General features: G+C 34.3%; 1 protein-coding gene across 4 annotated transcripts in view; it reads right to left on the bottom strand.

Annotated features, from left to right (window-relative positions):
• Positions 1 to 6935: 6935 nt before the first annotated feature.
• Positions 6936 to 27616, bottom strand: part of LOC145684268 (serine/threonine-protein kinase RIO3) — a 65492-nt gene continuing 44811 nt past the window's right edge. For all 4 annotated transcript variants that reach the window (XM_081756404.1, XM_081756405.1, XM_081756406.1 and 1 more), the window contains exons 11-12: positions 18438 to 18542; positions 6936 to 7926 (exon numbers count right to left, since the gene is read on the bottom strand). In XM_081756404.1, coding sequence (XP_081612530.1) covers positions 7723 to 7926; positions 18438 to 18542 — 309 coding nt within the window. In that variant the 3' untranslated portion in view covers positions 6936 to 7722. The remainder of the gene's footprint in view (positions 7927 to 18437; positions 18543 to 27616) is intronic.

Here is a 27616-nt window from a genome sequence, read left to right as displayed (position 1 = left end):
CTTGTAACTTCGCCGAAAAACCTAAACATCCATGTTCACTCTTTGAATATTAGCAGTATACGAAGTGTGTTCAAGAAGTATCGAACCTTCGGTTGGCAAAAATATATTGATTTTGAAATCCGAAACGCTAATTCCCTTCAAAGTAATCTCCTTGGTGATGTACACACACCTCCCAGTGCTCCCATCATTGTTGGAAACATTTTAAAACGCAGTTTTCGGAATGGTGAGCAACCATGCCGTGGCATTCCGCATAATGTCTGGACTCGAATCGGATCGTACCCATAAATCCATGTTTCATCACCTGTGATCAAGGTGTCCAGAAAGTTGAGGTCACTGTTTGCATTGTTCAGCATGTCGTGTGCGATGTCCAGACGACATTGCTTCTGCTCCATTGTTAGCAGCTTCGGTACAAAATATCACGGACACACTTTTCATGCTCAAATTCTCGTTCAAAATTGAATGTACCGATGCAATGCTTACCCCTATATCGTTCGCAATTTCTCGGATTGCGATACGACGGTTCTACAAGACCACAGTCCACACTTGCATAATGACACTGTCATTCCGGATTGTTGAGGGCCTACCTAAACGGGGTTCACTGTCCATTGATGTGCGGCTATCTTTGAAGCGGTTGCACCATTCCTTTATGCGTTAGGTGCTCACAGCATCGGTCAGCATCGTTCCTGAAAGCCTGTTGAATCTTGCGAATGGTTTCCACTTGGGTGTCGCCAAGCTTCTGGCAAAATTTGATGCATTATCGCTGCTCAAGTTTTTCTGTCAAAAACTGAAATCCGACGACCGCTGGCCGAGTGATGCTTTCTGCGGGTGGGAAAAAAAATCACGACTATGCAATAATGTCCCCTCTGCATCTACACTGACGAAAGTCTGCCACTCTTCATTACTTTACGCGGGTAATTCGATACTTCCTGAACACACCTCGTATTTCCATTATAGTTAGAGAAGCAGTAGAAAACATGAGAAGGAGATGGGACATGGGAAGGTAAAATAAGACTGACTGAACTGTGTGATTGTTGTTTGTTGCTGATACAATTCAAATTCCTTTAATTTTACTTTTTTTCTTGTACATAAACTTCTGTATTAGTATGTGTAATTAAGAACAAGAAGTACAGGACACAACGAAAGAACAAAAATCCCGAACCTGTAGTCCACGAAAAAGTCTTGGAAAAAACCAACATACTTCAAAAACTTTTACAATATTTTTACTATGTTACTATACAGTAACTTGTTTTACATCATGAGCATCGCTGAAGCATTTATTCTATCGCTTATCGTAGGACTTACATTATCATCAATGTGCTTGGCGTCACACAGGAGACACTACGGTACCACCGATATCATTGTATCATTTTTACAAATTTTTCATTGTTAAAGTACATTTATTTTCATAGCATCTTTCTTGTCAATTAGAACATCCATCTACCATGCTGTAGTGTGGAATGAAACTTTAACTTAAACTAAACAAAACAAAACCAGAAATCGATCTAATTTCTTTCACTGGCTACTGGAAGATATGGTTATTATATATATATATATACAGTAAAACCTCCAATTGGGGACACCTTCATAATACAGCTCTGTCACGGCAAAAATGTACGTAATATTACGGGGCAAATCTCTCCGTCTTACGCACACAGAACAGTCTTCCTTCCAACGGTATAGTAACCTCTTCATAACGAACATGAATTTTCTCTTTTCATACACATTCAGTACAGAAAATACTTTCTGTAATTTGAACATAAATATGTGATGCAGCACAGTAGACAGAAAATCCCCTTACCCACAAAATGTCTTTGTTATAAATAGATTATATGTTGAATCACCGCACTGCAAAACTAAGCTTAAAATTCGTTTCCATGTTCAGAATAAATTTGCAGTATTTAATAATAAAATGATGTTCTTATTCAACCATTTTTATTACAGTTAGTGTGCTAATTAAAGGAATTTTTACAGGAGGATGACGTGTGCTTGGGAAGAAAATTACCACTCATGCAATGACTTTGCAGCCCACATAAAACACTTCCTCCAATATTTTTATTGATTTACAGAAGTGGATATCCCCTTCATCACCCAACAATTTGAACACTGATACAGTATTTTTATATTAACCTATATTTACATTGATTATTAGCGTGTTTACTGTATACTGCATACAATTACTACATGAGCTGAGTAATCTAAACATGCATAACTTGTCATGTACGGAAAAATTATCATCGGTGTCCGTTATTCAGAAGTTTTACTATATATATATATATATATATATATATATATATATATATATATATATATATATATATATATATATATATATATAATCTGATTAACTACACAGCTGCATAGGAATATACTTTTAGCATGTGCACTACAAGATCCAGTCTTTAAATAACATGAACTACTAATATACAAGGTTGGCCTACTGTTACAAGTTTAGCCTAAATGATTCATTGGGTTTCAAAGCACTGTTTAATGGCAAGTATATGAGGTACAAAGACGAGTTATACATGAAAGATAGATATATTTACCGCCTCGTGGTTCGGGTGCACACTAGATGGCAGATCTGTGATGGCACTCTACAAGATGGCGGCAATGCAGAAGAAGAGTTCCTTGTGTGTTAGAATATGCGTCGGTTACGAACGTTCAACCGTTCATGCAAGCCATGAACTGGGCATTCCGAAAAAAAAGAAAAAAAAAAAGCTGAATGTTTGGCGGTGGTGTTTGCATTTCAAACCCTACCGTTTGCAACTGATAGAACACGTGACTCCAGATTTTTTGTGGATTGTGCACAAAGCTCTGTCTCACGCACTACAAGATTTCCTCTGGGACACGTGATCGCCTCGTGCTTTTTCCTTCACACAGACAACTAGTATCACGAAACTGGCAAAACCAACACAAAATACTTTGGTAAGCAGGTGTAGCTTTTTCATATTTGCATACAAATGCATGCTTGACTCTTGTAACCGAACACTGTCCGACCGACGAACACTTTGCATATTCTAACACACAAAAATTCTTCTCCGGCATTGCCGCCATCTTATAGAGTGATGTCATAAGCCTGCCATCTTCCATTTTTTCTTTTAAACTTGGTGAGTGTATCTACCTTCTCATGTAACACTCGTCTTTGTACGCCGTTTACTTGTCATTAAACAGTGCTTTGAAACCCGATGAATCATTTAGGCTAACCCGATATTATTCTACATACATTCAAGAAGAAAATTAAAAATATGAACACACCACTAAATCACTTCCAGAACTAGAATGTCTGGAGAATCACTCACTGTTCAATTTCTTGTCCTCACAGTTAAGTATAGCGCGACAAGAGCTTAGGTTAGAACAAGAATGTATAGGAATAACACCGTTTTAGAAAAAACTAGTCTATTGTTACAGTACATAATTACATTTCGTATATCCAAAGTAGAGATTTTGGAGAAAAGATCCATATAAAAGTTTATTTTTTTAAAAAAAAGAAAACATTTTGTAAAGGATACTTTCAAGCTATCATGATATTAATTATATTAATTTCTTAAAAGTAAACAAGTTTTAAGAATTTCGTAGGGTTTAGTTTGCTACTTTTTACTATTAGGAGAATATACATAAGGTAACTTGTCAAAATAATACTCAGTAAACAAAAATATTTTTTTGTAAATAAATTTTCTTTTGTATATTTCATTTTTTTAAAAATTTTCTTTTATAGGTATTTTTCACACTCAAAAATTTAGAACATTTATTTTCTCTTAAGAAATATTAATTCCAACAGTATTATGCTCAGTTATTGTCTTAGGTTACTATGTGAAAAAATGTTTGTATTGGTCATAGACTTTGAAGAGAAATCCACAATTAAACAAACAAAAAAAAAAAAAAAATCCCTTTCACACGTGTTTTTGTTAAGTGAAAGATAAGCTACAACACTAAAAAGTAAAGCTATTTATCTCACGATATACTGTTCTAATATATACAAAATCATAATGTAAGTTCTATGTGAAAAATTATGTAATGAAATAATACGAAGAAGGGCAGTCAAAACGTTTCCGGAATTCTGTTGTAGCTCTTTATTATCACAATATAAGTACATATTTACTTAATCGCCTTCCAAGTAGGCACCTTCGGAAAACAAACAAACAGACAGACAGACAAACAAACAAACAGACAGACAGACAGACTCTCTCTCTTACACTTGTTAAATTGCTATTGCGATTCAGGGGCGGATCCAGGGGGAGGGGCGATCGCCCCCCCCCCCCCAGAAAAGAAAATTTTCTTATTTTATATATATAAATAAAACCCATCCTAAAGTTTTGGAGTCCTCAAAAGTAGCAGTATGACAACCCACCGGCCCCCCAGAAGTCGGTTCTGGATCCGCCCCTGCTGCGATTGGTGAAAACGACGAAAAGTCCTCTTTTGTTATCTTTCGAAGTTCAATCGTCGCGTTAGATTTGATCTCTTCTACGTTGGCGAAAGGAAAAAGATCCATTTTTTAGCTTTGAGAAGCCGAACATCTGATGGTGATAAACTGCTGTTAAGGCTATCAGACTCTCTGAATCAGGTTTTCCCCAATTTGCACATGAACTTAATGTTTACGCGTTGCTCGATCTGTAAAATTGCGCCAACTGATCACCAGACATTTTTCCGTTCAGCTACAATACTCGCACCCTGCCTGTTCAGAGTGTTCACCTTGTTAAATTCAGAATTAGGCAACCTAAGGACAGTAATAACCGAAGTTCATTGTAATCGCATCACAAATGCCAGAATAACAATCTTCCTGGTACTTTTTGACTGCCCTTCCTTTGTAGTTATACAGAGTAATCATAAATGATAACCTGAATATTATTGTTTAGTTTATCATACAATGCGTTCTATAAAAGAAATTACAACATTTTGTTTGTTTCCGGAACAATACTATTTTCCTCTCTTGCAATTCATATGAACATAGTGCTATCGACTGACCGATTTTGCTTCATATTTTTATGCAACACAGACATTATAAAAACAGAACTTATTATTTATGTGGGCTAGGAATCACACAGCAACTTGAAATGGATGCAGTATGCGGGAGCACATATTATGATATAAAAAGATTTGACACAACAATCCTTTCCCCACCATATTATTTTGCCCATTAGGAAAAGATGATAAAACTCTGAACTTTCTAACGTACTGGTTTATTTTTGGCGCACCACTAGAAAGAATTGTTGAAAACATTATAATTCTTTCACTAATTTCCTTCCTGTTGTCGCCTAAAAGATTTCCGCTGGCCGACATGAAAATATCTCACTTGACATAGATAAAATTCAAGGGTTTTTTAACAATAACCAGAAGTAATTGTTAAAAATTTAGAATTCTTTTACGATTTGCGTATAAATACGGATTTTGGATGCGTAGCATAAAAACTACAGTGCAAAAAACACAAACGAATCTGTGCTAGGTGGCCACAAAAAGCACGAATGATATCTAACCGAGTCAAGGCAGCGCGAAGCTGGTGGGCCCGTCCGAAGGGAGCAGGCGCGTCAGCGATGGTATGTATGTGGGTAAGCGAGCGTAATGAAAAAAGTGAGTTGTGGCAATGATACGAGTTTTAATAGCACTTGTCATGATTTCATACTAGTAACGCTCCACTTGTAAATATAAAATACAGGTTCTTTACGTTGTGGGGAAACATACCGCAGGTGGAAATTAGCATTTAATAGAGACATCTTTCATATGCACTCACTTATTTTATCCGTCGTAAAGCACTTGGAATGATTTTACACTAGTAACCGTACACAACTGTAAACCTAAAATACAGCTTATTAATTCGTTTAATTCTGTCGCCTGCAGAAATTAGTATTTTACAAAACAAGTATTTTCATGCAAAGTATTGAATTTTACCTGTAAATCTTCCAAAATGTGGTGCGCTAAAAGTTCACCAGCACCTTTCCTAATTTGGACAGAGGGTAGATCAATTTGGGTTATCTATCTATTGTTACTGCCAGAACGAAGTTAGAAATATTATAAATTCAGCAACACTGCCTTAAATTGTGATTAATAGTTTAAAGTATTTTTCCTCTACTAAGACTATATAAGACACGGATTTACATCCAAATCGCATACACTCCCATCGGAAAAGAAACTTGGATCTCTCATACTCAAAGCGAGGATGCTACTATTTAGCCAAATTTCATGATATTTGTAAACTTTTCACGAATATGTTGCGTTTAGTTTCTACAACAGGAGAAGAAGTGAATTACAGTTATTAGGAAATTCATTCCAACTTTTACTTTCAGAAGGACATTAAATCAAAACAGTGATAAGCATATAAACTGTGCATCATACTTTCTTCAAAAAGCCTAGTTCATTTCGGCTTTTAAGAAGCGCGGTTGCTACTCTGTTTCAGAAAGATTGCACAAGAAGCTAGGAATCTCACATATGACTGCAGTTAACCTTCTGATTACCAAGTAACTATATATACAATAGTTAGTTCCAAGTATGGCCCGATCGTACCAAGCAACTACATATAGTTACCTTGAAGTTAACTTGGATATACCGTATTATTTTTCATTTCTTGTTATGAAAGTCAATGTGTTTGGTTTAAAGATCTTCTAAATATATGTCCGTAAAACAGTATCTAATATTATCAAGAGCAAATCAATTTTTTCTTCCATTGTTGAAGGGAAAATCGCGGCCTCCTTTGTTCGAAAAAAAATTTTTTTTTTTTGATGCTCACTATTTATGGAATATCTATTTCTTTGGCAGTAGAATGTAGGCCAAGATGGCTTGTTATCACCTTTGTCAATCAGCTTCGGTTACATGTAATGGAACGAATAAAGTGGGAGGAAATGGAAGAACCTCGAGAAAACCCACGAGCACGGTGTTTATCCACCACAAAGCCCATTTGACGAGAGCTGGGATCGAACCAGAACAAGGGACCCCACGCACCAGAGATGAACGCTCTACCACTGAGCCACCGTGCCCCTCGAAAATACCGTGCTATTAAAATTCTCTTTTTTATGTTTAAGGAATTTTAATTTCAGGCTATAATTTAACCGTATTATAAATCAATGTGCTACCGTAATTACAACATTAATTTTGGGACACAAAATGTCTTGATGATGCCCATGTTTTTATTTATATTTACAGTAAACCCTGTATAACTATCAACAAAATGCCATTAATGTAAGAAAACAATCTAATCACAGATTTCTTTTCATTATTTTATTTTGGATATGTTTTTCGTATGTCTGAACACACACACACACACAAATATATATTTATATATATATATACACACACACACACACGATTTTTTTATTTGACATTTTATTTTTAGTTTTGTATATTTTTTTTTAAGCTTTACTCTTTGGCATATTTATATACACACACACACATTTAAACAAATCTATTTTATCTGCACTGAAGTTAAGTACCAGATACAAGAGAGAATTTCATTCAAGACACGAAATACGGGAGAAAAAAAAAAGTTGATACCATTTTTTTTTCTTTTAATGTTAAAACATTGCTTGCTTTGTTCCAAATATGTAACTTTTAATTACTGAATCATATTTTCATCGATTTGTAGCTGCTGTATTACTTCTGTGCACTTTTAGAACTCCATCCTCTCTTCTCAATATGGTTAGAGTTCTATTGATTTTTCCTTCTTTTTTTTTTTTTTTTTTTTTATTTATCCATAGGATACAAAGCTAAATAGTTATTGGAAGAACCGTGAGCCCATTATCACATAACTTTGTTATGCTTCTTCTCGCTCTCAGAATCTTTTCGTCCTCGACGAAAATCTCCGCTGTGTTTCTTGTGCTGAGGTCTTGGGCGGTGTCTTTGTGGTTTCTCCTTCTCTGAGTGTTCCCAACAATAGTCAAACGGATATAACTTTTCATGCTGCTCGTGGGTTAGAAGCTCCTTGTTTCGATCGAAGTCCTGGATCTAGAACAAAAGAAATAATTAGTCATTATTTGTAACACAGCTGAGAAAACAATAAAAACTTTAACAAGAATTTTAGGAAAGATCAAAAAAAAAATAAATAAATAAAAAAAAATAAATAAATAAATAAAAAGATTGCGATATTGACCAATAATTAATTTTTCGATCAGGTGCCACAAAATTTTTCAGCGGCCCCTAAATCGAGTTTTCATATTTTCTACGGAATAAGCACAACATAATGAGTTAAGTGATAGTTTGGGTTTGGCTACACTCTATGTAGTTCTCCAGATATAAGGTGTAAAAAAATTTTTTTGGTTGAATGAAATATATTGGATCTTGGATCAGGGGCTACAAAATTTTTTGAACGGCCCCTACCTAAATCGAGTTTTCGTATTTTCTACGAAATACGCACATCATACTGAGTTAAGAAATAGTTTTGGTTTGGCTACACTGTATGTAGTTCTCCAGATATAAGGCGTACAAGAAAATTTTTGATTTAAATACATTGGATCTTCTGATTTAAAAAGCACTGAGTCTCTGCATAAATTGGTAGTGTTTTGTTTATGGGTTGGTAATAATACGAGGAATGATCAGAAAGTAAAATTACAAACTGTATGAAACGTGTATAAATTATTTCATACAACCGATATGACCAACAGATAGCACATACATTAGGTTATTTTTCAACATAGTCTCCGGTTGAGGCACTTATTGCATCGTGAGATGAATTTCAAGATTTCTCCCTGGTACAAATCCTGTTCTTGCGTGTTCAGTCACGTTGTCACGAAGTGTTTCACCTCCTTGTTTGAAGCTAAGCGACGGCCTCTTAGGTGCTTCTTCAAGTGCGGGAACAGGTGAAAGTCCCTTGAAGCGAGGTCTGGGCTGTAAGAAGGGTGATCGATGATATCCCAGCGAAACTGCTTCAACAGCGATGGTGGTCTGTTTACGTTCCTTCGTCTGTGATGTATTCTCTACCAGCCGCAAACTTTTGATACCACTGTGCGACATCTGGCGAGACATTACGGTCTCTCCATAAACCTCTACCAGCTGCCGGTAAATTTCAGCAGCGAAAATTACATGTTTCGCCCACAGAAATAGAATAACTGAGCGGAGATCCGTTTTCCAAACGAGTTGCCATTTATGTTTACCTACAGCTAGCGCCGTTCGTGGTGCATAACAAACTCTGCACAGTTACCAACTCCATCTATTAAAATTACCGCACATACTACATTCATTTATAAAAGACGAAACTCCACAAATATAGGCCTTGTAACCTTAGTTTCTGATCCTCCCTCGTACGTTGCAAAGGATTCTTTGTCCGTTATTGCACTGTTAATGTCTCGTTTGTTCTTTCATGTTGATGAACACACTGTGTTTTCTACTTCTGCACACATTTTTTGTATATTTTGAAGTCAAAATAAACTGGAGTGTCAAGTGAACAAAGCTTAATATTTTCGCCTCAGTCTGCTCTTCAAGTTTAACCGAGGATCAAATGCAGCACGAGGGGCAAAAATAATTTGTGATATGTACGATGCTAATTAACTAAAAGAACGGCAAGATTTGACTTACCACGTGTTCCAGGTCAAGACAAGTTGACGAGGATTGCTTATATGATCTTCACGAAACCCCCCCGCCACACAACGAGGAATTTAACACAAGTTATGAATGATGACCACTCAACTATCGTGCGTAATTTGCATTCTATGTATAAGATGTAAAAAATTGGAAGCACAACAAAATTTTCGGCCAAACTGACCAAAGTAGTTATTGTAGAACTCGTCTCAGAAACTATCCCCTCACTTCCTCTTTTCCATTGACTTTACACCTACAAATTTCCACCATATTTGTTTTCTCTTTATCCACACTCAGGAAAATGTTTCCCCATGAAGCCGCTCTTGAAAACTGCATCCTGATTGCTTCAACTCACAGACACAGCAGCAGTTTTATAGCATCGAACTCCTTCCACATCGCTGGCAAATGTTCATTAACAACGGAGGCGAGTACATTTCTGACTAAGTGTTGTGCTGTATGAACGAAGAATATAATACAATGTTTTATTTGACCGCCTATGCTTGCGTTAATTAATTTATGCACAAAACGTCGTTTTAGGTTTATGGAATAGAATTCCGCACCCTTACCAGCTTCAGAAATATCGCGACATCGCAAGCGGCTGCGTTTGATGTGCAGATGATTTCCGCTAACAATCGCCCCGCACCTTTTTTTCATATTCCGTTGAAGCACAGTTTGATCAAGCCTGTTCCAATCCTCTTGACAAACTTTCCAAGGACTATAGAGTATGCACAAATGACGATGGCCCAATGCTTGTTTCAACAAGAAGAACCCCCCCCCCTCCCCCCCCCAAAAAAAAAAAAAAACACGAGGGTTCAACAACGGGATTTCATACGAATGTCTGTAACGGAGATCTCATCCATGTAATGAAATGAAATCTTTCAGTTTTACGGTCCACGTTATGTAGAATAGGCTAAAGAAAATAGTGATTATGAGAGTGACTAAAATGGCAGAATCCACAGGAAACGGTATTTGTCTACCACACAAGCCATTGGCACGAGCTGAGATTTGTTCTTCCAATAGTATTTCTCCTAATTTAATTAGAATCCCTCTTGCTATGTATAACCCACCTAACTTATGAATATTTGAACCTATGAACTTATAATAATTAAGTTTAGAAGGCTTACACTGTTAGTTAATACTCATAGAACATTTTTTAGAAATTGCGATAGTTTTTATAATATCTATTCAACTCATAATTCACTATAGCCTTTGGACATTTCCATCTTTCGTACAATATCATCAATATGTATCTAATTTGTAGGAGAATGAAGACAGCTTTGTACACGTATATTTAAAATACTTATTGTAATTAATTACATTTTTAATTTCTTTTGCTCAGTACTTTTCCAAATAAATACAGGGTGATTCAAGGAAACGGGAAATTCTGAAATTTATGTTGGTGACAGTGGGCGTTTGGTAACACTGAATACCATACGCCAGCCACAGCCTGTCAACGACACCCTGCCATTTAGTTGTTATGAATGCTTGGAGGGGTGAGCAACGTGCTTTCGCGCTCAAAGCGTTTTACAAGAACAATGACAGTGTTGGCACGCAGAGTATAACGACTCACCAAGGGTAGTCGTCAACCTGGTTCGATCGAGGATATATAAATCTTGAGTGGTAGTAATCATTTGCATGTAAAATTATCTTTAATAATTTTATATACTATTATTCTCACCTTTTCGATCAGAATTATAAAGTTGATGAACGGTACTAAATGGTTTATTAGTTGATACACTTTATAATATATTTTCATTCAAACTGTCATGCACACAGACATGATGATTAGGTATCCATAAACAATTACATAGCAACTAATGACATAATACTATCCCATAATATATATTTTTTTTTTACATATATTAAAAACATTCTTCTTTTGTTATTTTTACATTAACATTATATTAGGTATAGTGCTTGTGTATGAGCACTTTCTGCCTAAGGTGCAGGTAATTATTAATCTATCCAAAGTATTTCGTTATATAAAATGTCGCCCGACAATTGGACTGAATATAAAAGTCATAAGCAAGCTTGGCTTTTATCTTCAAGAACCACTGGTCCGTTTACAATAATGGTCTTACACTACTTATGCCTTTCACATTTTGATCGCACCTCGTATGTATCTTCATTTCATATATATAGATACATTTATAACAAATCTTTCATTTCATTAATACTTATTTTTGACAATAAAGTTTCAACACAAATTAATATAATGAAAACAATTTCTGTGTTTAATCAATCATGAATTAAATTATAATCCTTCACGTTAATAGAAAAAAATTAAAATCATTGGAAACTTATCGTTAGTTAATGAAAATCAAAGAAAATTAAATTGAATAAAAATCAAAAAATTAAACATAACCTACGTTCGAAGGACCAAAAGGAAGAAAATAAATCTATTTTTACATAAACAGAAGACACCCTTTAGTTATATATATTTTTTTTTTTTCAGTCTTCTTCATTCCTATTTATTTGAGCAAGAATGTCAGGCGCAACTAATTCTTTCACTAGATGCATCTATTTTTCTTTTGTATACTGAGTAGGTTTCCAAACCTTTAACTCATCTATATTACGAAGTCCAATTGACATACCCGTTTTAGCGTTCAACAATTCAAAAACTTTAGGATTTATTTCCTTAAAACATAAATAAGGACCTGAGAAAATGTCACAAAATTTATAAATCTTCTTTAACAACATATTACTTTGTGGATGTTGTTTAACAAAAACTAAGTCATTGACCTTAATCCGATATTTTCCTTCTTGCAAAGATTCTACTTGAGAATTACGTTTCAAAAATTTGTTATGTCTTCGGATTTTTACCATATTCACTAAATTGGAAGAATCTATGATTGTTGAATCTTCTAACTTGACATCAAAATGTTGTTCCACAGGGAAAATCAAATCAGAACCATTATGTACATTAGCAGGAGACACGCCTAAAGTATCTGATATAGAATGATTCAAAAGGTACGTGATTTGATTGACATGCTTGATCCATTCGGCATGTTTGTCTTTACAAAAGTGTCGAAACAACATACCAAAATTGCGATGTACATTTTCTACAACAGAGCTACTAGGATGGTACGGAGTTACAAAATGAATTTTAATGTTAGCCTTGTTCATGGCTTTGATGAACACATCACTTTTGAACTGTGAACCATTATCACATAATATGTGTTCGATAGGGCCACAATGGGGAATATATACATTCAAGATTTTATTTATGATAGCAGCTGAAGTTGCTCTACGCAGAGGATAAGCTACTACATAACGTGAAAAGATATCCATGGTTGTTAGTAAATAAGTTTCTCCAGTAGCTGCTCTTGGTAAAGGTCCATATAGATCGATTGACAGAAACGAATGTGGTCTCTCAGGCGTTATTGAGAGCATTGGTTTTTGTACAGCCTGGTAATTATGTTTAATTCGCATGCACTCAATACAGTCCTTGATATAATTTTTGATTTGAGCTCTCATTCCCCTCCAGTAAAAGGATTTATTAATCAAGGCACATACCTTTACATAACCAAAATGACCGAAATCGTCATGATAGACCTTTAATATGCGTGTTGTTAGCGTAGGTGGAATACAAATTTTGTTTCTAGTTTTGAATTTAAAATCTTTAATAAGTAGAATTCCGTTGGTCAATTTAAATCTGGAATTCCAATGTTTGGGACAATTACATTCCTTACTGCATGAAGATAAATGTTCCATAATTTGTTTATATTCATGATAATTCATTTGATGTTCTCGTAGATCTTCTATTGAAATTGTAGCTATTTCATCCTGTAAGATCTTAAATTCGTTGATGGACAAGATATGTTGTTCTTCTCCAGGAAACAGACGTGATAAGGTATCTACGGGTCCATTATCTACCCCTTTAATGTGTCGTACTTCGAAATCATAAGCTTGAAGATCTAACGACCAGCGAAGTAGTCTGTTATTATATCCCTGCACGCTGTTAAGGTATCGCAATGAATTATGATCAGTAAGTACTATGAAATGACATCCGCTAAGGTATGGAGCAAATTTTTGTATCGCAAAACGTACAGCCAAAAGTTCGATTTCTGTCGTGGTGTATCCTTTTTCAGCTTTTTTTAAAGTACGGCTAGCGCAATGAATCACAGCCGGTTCCTGAATAGTTGGATTAGGTTGCCAGAGTACTGCAGAGATTCCAAGTTGGGAACCGTCACACTGAACATACAAAGGAACGTCATATCGGGGGTGATTCAAATGGATGTTTCGTTTTACGCACTCTTTCAACTTATTAAAACTGTGTTCTTGAATCGGACCCCATTGCCATGGTACTCCTTTCTTTATAATCATAAATAAAGGCTGGGCTATCTCGGCAAATCGCGGGATGGCTTTGCGAAACCAATTGAAGAGCCCTAATATTTGCCGTGTCTGTTTCACATTTAATGGGACAGGCAGATCTTCTATGGCTTGTACTTTAGATTGACTGAATTGTAAACCAGAGGCATCAATTTGGTATCCAAGAAATTCTATAGAATTCTGTAGAAATTTTGATTTCTGAAGGTTAACAGTAAGGCCCGAACTTTCCAATCTGTCTAAAACTATATCTAAGTACTTTAAATATTCATGTGGATTTTTTCCCATTATTAAGATGTCATCAGCGTAAGTTATCACGTTGTTACGTAAGTCTTGACCCAAGACTTTGTTCAAGCAGGATGCTAACGCCGCACTACCATTGATAAGCCCAAAAACTACACGGTTGTATTCGTATAAGTGACCTTCAAAACTAAATGCTGTGTACGGTTTCGAATCTTCATGTAGTTCGACCTGATTATATGCCATTACTAGGCCTAAATTTCCGAAGACAGCATTCCCTTGTAAAGAAGCTAGTATTTCTTCCACTGGAGGATACCTCACTTGTTCCAGATCAATGTGACAATTCGTGCGTCTCAAATCTAATACCACACGTAGAGAACCATTTTTCTTTGGAACAACATGTAATGGATTAAGATGCACGCTTCGTGAAGGCCTAATGATCCCATCTCTTAACATATCTGTAATTTGCTGACGTACATTTTCCCTGTATCTATATGGAATTATATAAGGCTTGGTTACTATGGGTTTGTCTGTTTTAACTTTAAAAGAATAAACAAAATCCTTGCAACGCCCAGGACGTTCTGAAAATACATTTTTATGTTTATATAGGATATTCTTAAAGTCAGCTTTTATTGTATTATCTGTAAAATCAAGACTGCTTTCGAGTGATTTAACACGTTCAGAAAACAATACATCGTCTTTTAAATTCACCAAATTTTGTGTGTCTTCCATTCGTTGATCATTTAATTTACCACTTTCTGCACTAACAGAAACATTATTCACTACATGAGAAATATTATTATATTGACAAGCAATATTATCTAATTTTGGAAGCAGTTTCTGAACGATTTCCTGAGGTATACCAGGTATAGTCAACGTTTGGTTTTTAAAATCAAGCATGACACGCAATTGAGATAATAAATCTAAACCCATAATTAATTTCTCGTTCAGTTCCTTTATTACCAGAATAGGGATTGATATTTCAAAATCTTGAATAGTTATTGTCACACGAGTAATTCCAGCTACTCTCTTTTTATGTTTACCGGTAAAATCAACTATAATAAGATTCTCAGCCTTTTGTAACTTAGGGTTCGAATAATTACTAGTAATTGCTTTCCACAACGAATACGATAATAGAGAGGCATTTGCTCCTGTATCAAGTAAAGCTTCAGTGTTTAACCCATTGACTTTGATAGGTATTTTAGCTGTACTATATGATTTTAAAAATACAAAATTTTTTTCAATATCAAAACCATCATTGACAGTATCATCTTCGAACCAACAACGATTTACAACAGGTATAAATTGGTACTGACATCTATTAATTGCTATTTCCGAATAATTATTTACAGAGACGTCCTGTGAAAGATCATTTTCATCATTAACATGAACATGTAAATTGGAAAATAAATGTTCATAAGAATTATCGCTTAAATTTGTAGATAAATGTTCATGAGAATCTAAAGCTGATATGGGTTTAACCCCTACCACATCAGCCGCAATTAGTTTAAATTCATACTCGTGTATGGTTCTAATAAAGTACACTGTACAGCACAATCATGATTATGTCCCGTATTACTGTTCTGTACAGGAATTACTTCGATACCTGGATCTTGATGCGAAGTGCCCTCTCTTGACCTCCAATTACGTCTATCCACGTAGTTTGCTGTATTCCTGGAATTTCGCCATACATTCCGTCTATTTTTAAACCTATTTTGATTATATGGTCTAACATAAGGATTGCTACGATTAATTAGGTTAGGCGGATTCCCTACATAACTTTGCCTATTTTGCTCGTTTTGATTGCTAGAATTTACTCGGCTTAGGTTGTGTTCCGTATCGTTCACACTTCTGATATTTAGATTCCGAACAGGTACAAAATGATCTGTATTATTCTTATTTTTACCTACTCCTGCTTGTTGATTCATAGCATGGTATTGAGTTTCATAGCATTGGACAAGCATTAATAAATGGTTGAAACTCATACACTGTGTAGAAAACAAGATCTGTTGTAACTTAAATGGGAGCAAATTTCGAATCGATGCTATTATTCTAGGTTCCGATTGCAAGGGATTAACGACTTTTAATTCGTTGTATGTATTTACAACAAACTCTACAACAGATTTGTGCAAACGAGGATTGAAATGTTGATTTCTAATGGTGGCATCTCGATTTGCAAGCAAAAAGTCATTTTCATAATTCGCGATCAATGCCGCTTTGAATTCCTCATATGTATTGATGTGATCGCGTACTGCTTTAAACCATAAAGAACATGGTGGGAGTAATACATGAGGGATTAATTTCATATATTGTGATCTATCTATACTCATTATATTGCATTCGTCCTGAAATTTTTCCAGGAAAGAAGTAGCGTTCTCATTACATTTACCACTGAATTTACTCATAGCCCGTATTTCACTCATCTTAACACTTAACTTTACCTTTCTTTTATCATTCCGTGTACTTATTGGGTGACAATTCCTATCCATGCCGTGATGTGTCGTTGCACCATCCCTTTTCCGCCCATCTGTACTCTTCGGATGAATTTCTTCCAAGATAATATCCTCATCAAACACAGGTGAAGGCGAAATCATCTCTGGTGAGTGGGGAAACTCCAAGAGCTCACTACCCATATTATTGTGGTATGTGTTGTCCTTAACATGTAGCGTCCTAATTTCTTCCTGTAGAGTAGCTATCAATTGCGTATTTGCACGTATGTTGTTAGAATTATTGATAACCTGAATCTTTTGCTGTTGAACAGAAGATTCTATTACTTCTAAATCCTTTTTTACATCACTGATTTCTTGGATTTGGTGGTTGTGCTTATCCCGACAATCCTCGGATATTCTTTTTAACTTTTCCTCGAACTGCGAGGAGATGTGATTCATCGCCTGGACAATTGACTGTTTCGTTTCATCTGACTTCTGTTCCATCTTCTGTTCTATCGTCTGCTTCAATTCCTCGTATTGCTTATTGGATTCTTCAGACTTCTGTTCTATCGTCTGCTTCAATTCCTCGTATTGCTTATTGGATTCTTCAGACTTCTGTTCTATCTTCTGTTCTATCGTCTGCTTTAATTCGACCAAATTTTGTTTCATGGCTTCAAAATCGTCCTTTCGACATTGTTCTTGCCGCTGTAAGGTTAGCAAGATTCGTTCTTCGAATGTCATTCCTGGTGCTACACTATGTTCACCGTTATCACCCTCATTGGATTCATTTCCTATTGCCTCACCGTTCATTTTTCTTATAATTATTCTACCACTTCTCAGTCTTGTGAAATTTGTATTCATTAACTTTATTACAAAAGTAAATTCACCCTTACTTTGCTTCGGGATATGAATTTACAGCAAATCCCGGGTGAGGTAAACCAAAATTTTTATAACGACTCACCAAGGGTAGTCGTCAACCTGGTTCGATCGAGGATATATAAATCTTGAGTGGTAGTAATCATTTGCATGTAAAATTATCTTTAATAATTTTATATACTATTATTCTCACCTTTTCGATCAGAATTATAAAGTTGATGAACGGTACTAAATGGTTTATTAGTTGATACACTTTATAATATATTTTCATTCAAACTGTCATGCACACAGACATGATGATTAGGTATCCATAAACAATTACATAGCAACTAATGACATAATACTATCCCATAATATATTTTTTTTTTTACATATATTAAAAACATTCTTCTTTTGTTATTTTTACATTAACATTATATTAGGTATAGTGCTTGTGTATGAGCACTTTCTGCCTAAGGTGCAGGTAATTATTAATCTATCCAAAGTATTTCGTTATAAGAGAATTCCGCCCTCATTTTAACTTAGGACGCCATGATCATGTTCCATCAACACATGCAATTAAAACATGGATACGTAATTTCGAGCAAACTGGTTCGGCAATGAAAAAGAAACCTCCAGGTCGTGTGCGAACCAAACAATACAACGAAGAGACTGCAGAAATGTTTGCGTAAAGAAGCTCACCTGCAAGATGCCATCTTAAAAAATAAATAAATTGTACTGTATCTATTCTAAAATGGCATTATTTTTACTATTAAATGAAAAATACTTTTTAAAACTGTTTTCATGAAATTATTTAACTTTCAAAATTTCCCTCTTCTTTTAATCACCCTGTATATAAACGTCGAAGCCTAATCCCCTGACGGGACTTCAGAGTCTCTTTTCCACTGAGTATTGTTAAACAACAATAGAACAGAAATTTCTTTTTCTAAATAATCAAAAATACCCTTCGTTTATCTAAATTCAATATTTAAGCGGCTTATTGTCTTGAAGTTATATTTCAGTCGGAAAAGGATTAAATAAAGCCTCTTGAATTGTGTACGGCCTTTTTTTACATTAACGCAAACTTACCTGACCCAGGATTTCAGCTCCATCGCCTCTCATTTCCATTCCCGTAATTTCAGTAAACATCTCGACTGGAGACTTGACATCTGGTACGCCCATCTTGTTGAAGAACTGCAAACACATAAGAAATACAAACAAGTTAGTTTAGACAAAAATGTTACAGATTTGATCTTTTACGCAACTTGTACATATAATACAATAAAATATTTTAACTTTTATGTTGCATGATTCTTTAATTGATCCTTGTATTTCGTCCACCTATTTGCCTGCAGACATCTTCGGAGGTTCAATTTAGTTCTGCAGGTAAGTGCATCTTCTACATAATCTTTTTTTTTTTTTTTTAAATCTAAAATTTATACATAATTTGTTATTGAGGATTGTTGATAAATTCTACTATAATTGCAAGAAAACAGTTCTTGCCATATCCAATGTTGCCAGGAATTTTATTCTTATTATGTATAGCCTATTGGACACAATCGCTAAATTTGTTAATAAGTTAAGCTTGCTATTAGACGTGACCTAATTTTGACTAAGCCCCTTATGTTCTTTAGGGGATTTACGATTTAGATTTCTGGGCTTTCGGCATTTAAGGACATTTAACCCATCACATTTAAGGGATGACGTCCTTCGGCGAGCACACTACCTGAGGAAAAGGAAGAAAGCGGCCTGGGACCTGTAAGTTAGGTACCACCCCGGTATTTGCTTGGTATGAATGAGAAAACCCAGGAAATCCCCATTCAGGATAGCTGGCCTGAAAAAGTGTTTTACACTTTTTCGATTGAGTACCTCCATCGGGAATCGAACCCGGGAGGATTTTATTCTTTAGGGAAAAGTTGCCAGTTCGTGCTATTATGTTCGTTGTTATGCCAATGCTGTACGAATTTTGTAATTACTGTATCCCATTCATTACTTAACCGTCTCTTGTCTAAATTTATTTTTTTAAACGAATAAATAAATTTTCAAATACAAGTCTCTCTACTTCATTTCTAGTCCCTAATAAAATTTCTGAATCTTGTGTTGTGTTTCTTACAGATGTTTGGACAGACCGGACACCGGATTTTCCGCTTTTGAATCCCTAAGTATGCTCCTTGACACGAATCTTTACATTTCTTATGGTACTGCCTATGTAACTCATTTTATGGCAACTGTATTTTATTTCATAAATACCCGATATTTCATTGGTATCTATATAAACTCTTAAATTGGGTAATGTTCTTTTCTAAGGTTTCCAAAGGTTTCAAAGCTGTACAGACAACCTTTCAGTTTTACGTCCCACGGTTATGCCGTCTAGGCTAAAGGAGACTGTGATGATGAGAAATAAATTGAATGGTAGAATGAATAAAGTCAAAGGAAACACGAGAACCCCGAGAAAACCCACGCACACGGTGTTCGTTCACCACAAACTTCACTTAGCGCGAGCTGAGATCGAATCAGTGACCCAACGCACCAGAAGGGAATGCTCTACCACTGAACCACCGCGGCCCCTCAAAGCTGTACGAAAACGTATTGCGTATACATTGCAGTCATCAATCTAAGACGAATAGACAATCCTACCCATTTTCTCTCTTTCTTGTCGGTTTCAGGTCTATCAGAACGTAAATTCCTTTTAACCTGGTTATACCAATTAATTAATAATGGTACTGGGTACCTACTCATACTACCTAGTTCCAGTAAATGGTCAATTTCTACCTGTAAAGTCTGTTTTGAAATAGCTAAGTCGAACGGCACGTAAAAAGAAATTCTTCCAAATATTTGCTTTAGTACTTGCAGAAAGGACAGATTTTTAATGTAAGTATTGTGTACTGGCTGTAGGCCGTTAGTGTCCTCCATTATGGTGGACACTGGTAATAAACTTATTGTTATATCTCCCTTTATTGAGACCTAAATAAGTTAAGTTGTTTTGCTTCCTCAACTGTAAATCTCAAACTACTATCAATAAATTCAATTCATCAAGTAAAAAAATCCAGCTGTGATTTACAAAAGTACGTCGTCCATATATCTATAGTAGCGTACTGTACCCAGTATCTGTTCTTTCAGAATCTTCTTTCAACCAACTATGAACAGTGTAAATTTAAAATGTATTCATTAAAAAAAAATGGACACGGGATGATTAACTGATGAATGGAAAGCGGTAATTAGAAAAAGGGATGGGGTGGTTCTCTATGATGCCCATACGAGGGCGCCCATACCTCCTAATGTAAGAATTTTCTTACAACATTAGGACGTATGGGCATCATAGAGAGCCACCCCACCCCTTTTTCTTCCAATCTAGATTAAACATCTAAAACAAACACTTAAATAAATCCTTAATTATTTTAAATGAAAAGTCCAAATACCAAATTTCATACCTCGAATCCTAAGAGAAATCTGAGATTTGGACATACTCTTATAATAATTGCAACTTTATCTATCTCCACTCCCTTTCAAATCGAATTTCCAAAAATCCTTCTTTCCTAGTACGTCATAAATCTTCTGTACTGCCCATATTTCAAGTTTCTAGCTTAAGCAATTTGACCTAGGCAACGATCAGTCAGTCACTCAGAAACATATTTTATATATATCACCTCCCAAATGTTATTGGTGTTGTTTTGAAACATTTGGGAGGTGATTCCTGACGCCAAGATAAGATGAAAAGTATAGACCAACCTGGGTGCACAAATGCTTCCTTTCGGAGTTATAGGCTGTCGAAAACACGAAAATATGAACCTTAAAGATCCACAGCTCAGAAACTATGGAACCTACAGGAGTCAGGTCAAGACTTCACTTAGGAACTAGTATAAATTTAAATATATACTAATCCAAGTATCCATGTTTCAAAATCTTGCGGTGCTTCCGCAACAATTTTTATAAGTAGCATGTTGACCTAACTACGAGCGCACTTTACCTTCCCTCAATACTTTTAACTAGCGCAGAAGGAGCCAGCTAATTATTCAAAGTTACAGAGCGCAAAGTATCCCCCTAACTACAATGTTAAAGTGAGATTTAATAGGACTTTATGATGTTATAACCATAAAGTTTTAATGATTAGAATATACATTTACAATTTAAACAATCCTCATTACCACATAAAGACTTGGAGTTAATAAATATAATTCTATAACAATTTCGATTATATTCATTCTGATATATATGTAATTTTCCATTTTTAATATTTTTTTTAAGATGATCATAGTGCTTTTCGTATCTGGATGGTAGTTTTAATAAAGTTTTTTCTTCTTGTTCTTGTGATGATAAAACAGCATAAATTTCTCCATTAATAATTATATAATCAAAAATATCTTGTAGTCCTTCTAAATGAGTACCTTTAGTTATTGTATATTTAAAGTCTGGTTTATTTTTTCTACATTCTATACATTTTTTAGCATTTACACATCTTGGGTTTATTTTAAATTCTTTTTGACACATTAAACATGTTAAGGGTGGTAATGTTTCGTACAGACATTCACGACAAAGAGAATCTTTTTCTATATATCTAAACTGGGCTTTATATTTTTCTTTCTTACATTTCTTACAAATTTTAGTTTTACTATTTTCTATATGTGTTTTAGTCTTATTATGTTTTTCTATATCTAGTAAGTATTTGTTACATGGTTCACAAAGCGTCTTGCTCATATTTGTAGAAATATATATATATTTTATATTTAAATTCATTTTTATATAGCCTGCGAAAACTTTATATCCATAAAGTGAGATTGAATATGCTTTTATGACATTAAAATCATAAAAACTTACAATCTAAAATCTTACATCTAAAACTACAACTCTTCTAACTTATAATGACCCCATGGTAGGGTATTGATTCCATCCTTTAAAACACATCTCTTATCATCTACACAACTTAATGCTAACTTATTTACTTCTATACTGTACAAATCGTGCTTATAACTTCTAATCAAGTTCATCTTCTTATAATATTCTTTTTGGCTAATCAAACAGTCCTTATATTCGTTAAATGAAAGTTCTTTATACACAACACTCTTCTTAACACCTTTAGCCTTCTTACAACACTTTTCTTTATCGAACTTACCTTTAAAGTCTTTATCTGTTAAATCTATTTGAGGTGCTTTTATACTGTACATCTTACTTCTTAAACCTACAAACTCTTCTATGATTGTACCTTTAATCTCATCCTTCATCTTACCAAGTATTTTCTTATTGATTTGCGGTATCTTATATTTGTTATCTTTAGGGTAGTCACTGGTGTCGAAGTAATCAATGTAGTTTTTCATGTCCTCGTACACATCTTCTGTTTGGATATGATATATATAGCTATCAGTATCTGTATAACATACTTCTATTTTGTCTTGGTATTTTGGTTTCATCACATTGTAATGGAAGTCGTACATTAAATATTTCGATAGATCTAAGATACTCATTCCAACATATATTGGTTTATTGAAAGTTAATTTTGTTTTATTCATTATGATCGCACACAGATTCTCAGTGTAAATAATTCTATCTTTAAAATTTGGTTTAGCAATTAGTTTTTCTACTCTTGTTGGATCACATTCTATTTTTATAGGTTTACATCTCTTTCTAATATTTTCCATAGTCTTTCCAAAAACTGAATTGTTCATGAGCTTATAAAAGTCTTTTTCAAAGTCATTTGTTGCTCTAGTTCTCATCTGCGTGTTTAAATCAATATATTTCTTTAACCAATCTGATTGTTCGAACTCTATTACTCGGTGTATCTTGTTAAGTTTTAATCCAAGTGAAAGACATTGTTTTAGGTTTCGATAGTGAATTACATATTTTTCTTTGTCATATAGGGTTGTTAAGAGTTTTGATTGTTTTGAACCAGGTGGACACATGTTTTGAGGTGCTAATGGGTAGTCTTTGTGATAGTCATGCAATTCTTTAGGATATTCAAGATCAACTTCTAATATGTAACCAGTATCAGAATCATCAGGTATGTTTGTGAAATCTATTTCTCTTATCTCATCTTCACTTAACCATCTGAATCCCTTATACGGCATATATTGACTCATTGCCCACCCATACAAGTTATTGGCATCTAGATACATTAAGTAAGAATCTTCTTTATTCTTATTGTAATCTTCCATATACTTATTGTTTGCTTTCACATATCTTTTTGAGCATTGACTAATCCCACCTCTTATACCTTTCTCTACCATTAATACCATATCGTAATCAGTTAATAACTCTAGTTTTATAGTTGTCATCTTTAACATTGCATCCCAAGCTAAACCTGGTGCTGTCATATACCAAGCTGGATCGAGACCATAAGCTTTAAGACATGTTTCTCTAAAGTTCTCAAACACATCTGCTAATAACAACACATCGGTTTTTAGATATAAGTCATGGTATTGTCCGAGATTCTTAATTTTAAATGTTTTCCACACTTTCTTTGCATGCTTATAATCCTCATCGCTTATATGTGTGTTGTTAAGTTTGTTGTAGAATGCTTCCTTTGGTGGTAATTTTCTTTCTCTAAACCTATCCCAATTGTTAACATAATCGTACGGATAAACACCTTTTCTTGTTACAAGGTTAAATTGTTCTTCATCAGGATAGAAGTGTTGTGTGTGCACCATTTGTTCTCTCGTTAGGTTTGATGATAATTTGTCTAAACTACATGCCATAAATCTGAATGAATCTACGAATTTTAATTTGATAGTTCCAACTTTTTTACTGAATGATATGTAGCGTTGCTCGTTATTAGGTATTAATTCTATTTGTTCTTTATTACATCCTAGCTCTTTTATAAACAAGTGAGAGTCATATCCAGATAAGTTATGTATAATCACTGGTACGAACTTAGGCATTTTAACTTTTAAGTTACAGTTGTTACATAATGCAGCTACAAACTCTCCTGTTATATGATCGTGATGTTTAACTTTATGGTTTTCTGGTGTATATTTTACTTTACAGTAAGAGCAGGATTCGGATTTGTTGAACTCTTTTCTCTGACTTTTTGTTAATGGTAATTCGTTGTTTTCTTTATATATGTTCGAAATTTGTTTGGCTTCTTTCTTTAACATTCTTATGAACTTCTTAGCTGCACCTTTACCTCTATACACAACAGGATTTGTTTTACTTCCATCACTTTTTACAATATAGTAACAGAATCCAGATGGTTTGTGCTGCTGATATTTTTTAGTATATGATTCATCTTCCGGATAACATTGTTTACATCCCATAACCTTATGTAGCAGACATTCGAAATCAGCATAAATCACAAATGGCATCTTCATCGTATATTGGTAGTTCTTAAATTCAACGTATGTATTTTGTGGTGGCATTTCTATTTTAACAGCTTCATGACTAGAACAATCTTTCTCATGTCTATCTAATGCACCTTGTGAGTAGAAATATAACAAACATCTATCACATAAATATTTTCGGGCTCTCCACTTTGTCATTTGACTGCTAACTAACCTACTCAAGTCTTTTATCCAGCAGTAGTGTGTTTTAACTTGGTCTTCATTTTGCTCTTTTATATATAATAAATTCACATGGGTGTCTTTTTTGTTTTTAGTATGATATAAAACGTACACTATATACTTTCCATTATCATTATATGTATAAACGTTAAATGATATATTGAGTCGTCTTTCAATTTTTGGGATGTCACTTAGTTTTACAGGAAAATGAATATCTTTTAATTTTTCTTCTAAGTCTATAACGATATGCTTGTACTTTGGCGGTCGTTGTGGGTCTTTTTCAACAGGATGCAATGCAGAGGCAATTGAATACAAGAAACACTTTTCATCTTTGTTCTTTACATTGATAACAGCTTGTTTTCTTTTGATTTCATTTGGTAGTTCTATATATGATGATCCTCTATATGGTGCATATTTATTAAGAGCTAACTCTAAGTAGTTTATATTTGTAAGAGCCCATCCAGAACCTCTAGCTTGGAACTCATCCATTCTTGCTCGTAATATTTGTTTAGCATCACTTAAGAATTCTTTTAGATTGGTTGATTGGAATACCTCTTTGTTATTAATGTTGAAGTAAATGTCTTGAATCTCTTTACCTTTCTTATATTGGCAGCTTATTAGGAGATTAGCCTTTAACGATCCATGTTTTTCTAAGCTGATGTTCAATCTATTTATTAAAGCTTTCGATGTTGAGGTGATATATTGTTCAAGTGGATCTTGTGGTTTGTAATCTGTTGTAAATCTCCATGTTTCTAATCTTGATTTGAATGCTGTGCTTTTAAGTTTTACATCGATTGGTTGTGATTCAACTTTGATTCTTGGTTCTTCAATTACTTCTTGTTTAAATGGGAATATATCTCTAATCTGTCTCCTGCTTTGTTCATCGTCATATTGTTTAAGAAGGTCTATCAGTTCTGCTTTTCTTAATCGGGAATATCTTCTGATTCCCCTCTCTTTACATTGGCGCCTTAACTCTACTACGGTAAATTTACTATAATTATTCATCCTATTTATTATATAGAAAATCTTTATTACTCTTCAATTTTTATCTTCACCGGGTTATTTCAGTTCATTTTCATTTATCCTAGTACAACGCTTAACATTGTACACTCCTGCCATTGTCTACATATTAAGCGTTGTATTAGAACACGGCTTTCATGGGATTAACCCATCAAAGTCACATATACACATTTAAAACTGAATCATTTTTGTAAGCTTACTCATCATCATCATCATAATCATCACTACCATATTTGTATTCATCATCACTACTCAAATCAGATGTTTTTTGTTGCATTACTAATAACTCTTTTTCCTTCAACAGTATTTGCTTCTCTAGTAGTGCTGCTAAAAGTTTAAGATCTTCATGAATAAGGTTAAGTCTATCATGTAATAAATCAAATTCTTTCTCCATATTTATTATATACAAAACCAACAAAAATGAAATAAATTTTAAAATCTAAGAATAAAAACAAACATGACTAGTGCTAAGGAAATATTATCCTACAAACCTGTATTTGATTGTGTATGTAAATATTTAGATATTGGTGGTTATAACGATGAAGACAAAATAAATTTTAGCGTGTCCATAGGTATGTTAGATCATTTGTTCAAGAAGGCCACTAAAGAAAACAACTCATTTCTTACACAAAACATTCTCTATGCAAACGTTATGAACTTGTCCGAAGAGATGTTAGATTCACTGACTGATGAACAATGGCTATCTATAGGTCATGATGATTATGAGGAGGAATATAACTATGATCACATTACAGAAGATTTCATACGCAAATATCTGTCGAAAGTTAATTTGAGTGAAATATGTTTATGGAAAGAGTTATCGGAAGAGTTTATAAGAGAATTTGCTGATAAAGTTGATTGGGAGATTATTTCAGGAAGCCAAGACTTATCAGAAGACTTTATAAGAGAATTTGCAGATAGAGTTGATTGGAAAGAAGTATCGTATCATCAAAAGCTATCTGAAGAATTTATTAATGAGTTTATAGATAAAGTTGATTTTGATGCTATATCTTACAAAAACGAACTCTCTGAAGCCTTTATACGAGAACACGCAGATAGAGTTAATTGGTGGTACATATGTGGAGCTAAACAATTATCAGAAAACCTTATAAGAGATTACGCTGACAAAGTAGATTGGGAAATGATTTCAATGTCTCAAAATTTAACAGAAGAATTTATTGCAGAGTTCGAAGGTAGAGTTCATTGGCGTAACATTTCAACTTATCAAGACCTATCTATAGACTTTATATATTCGTTTAGACATTACGTAGATTGGAGAGCTATAATAAGAAAATATCATAATAATCCCAATTTAGGTGATATGTTGAATGTAGCATTCGCTGTTGCAGCAGAGGGTTAATGCATAACTAATTATCTTTTATGGCTATTATACCATAAAAGTTGTATGTCTGAAAGGGGTCCAGTGCTGGTAGACCCCCAGTTGTAACTTTAGTTTCTCGTACTTAAATGTCTCTTAACTGAATAAACCTGTCAACAAGATCTATATCGCTCAAATCTGTGTTCATATGCGAACCGTGCCAAGTTATTCTATCATCACATCTTTCTTTAGCTCTGTTGTATAAGTTGATAGAGTTTGGATCGTCGACGTTAAGCAAAATACTCATACTTGGATACTTAAGTTTGAGTTGTTTAATCCTACTTTCGTAATTGCATGTTTGTACTCTTCCAACCCAATATTTATATCGTTCTATTCTTTCTTTTTGATCTCGTTCTTCTTCGTCATAGTAAAGGAGTACATTC

This window comes from Thermobia domestica, chromosome 4 (assembly GCF_964235325.1).
Source record: "Thermobia domestica chromosome 4, izTheDome1.hap1.1, whole genome shotgun sequence".
NCBI lineage: Eukaryota > Metazoa > Arthropoda > Insecta > Zygentoma > Lepismatidae > Thermobia > Thermobia domestica.
This window is presented reverse-complemented; position numbering and strand designations above follow the sequence as displayed.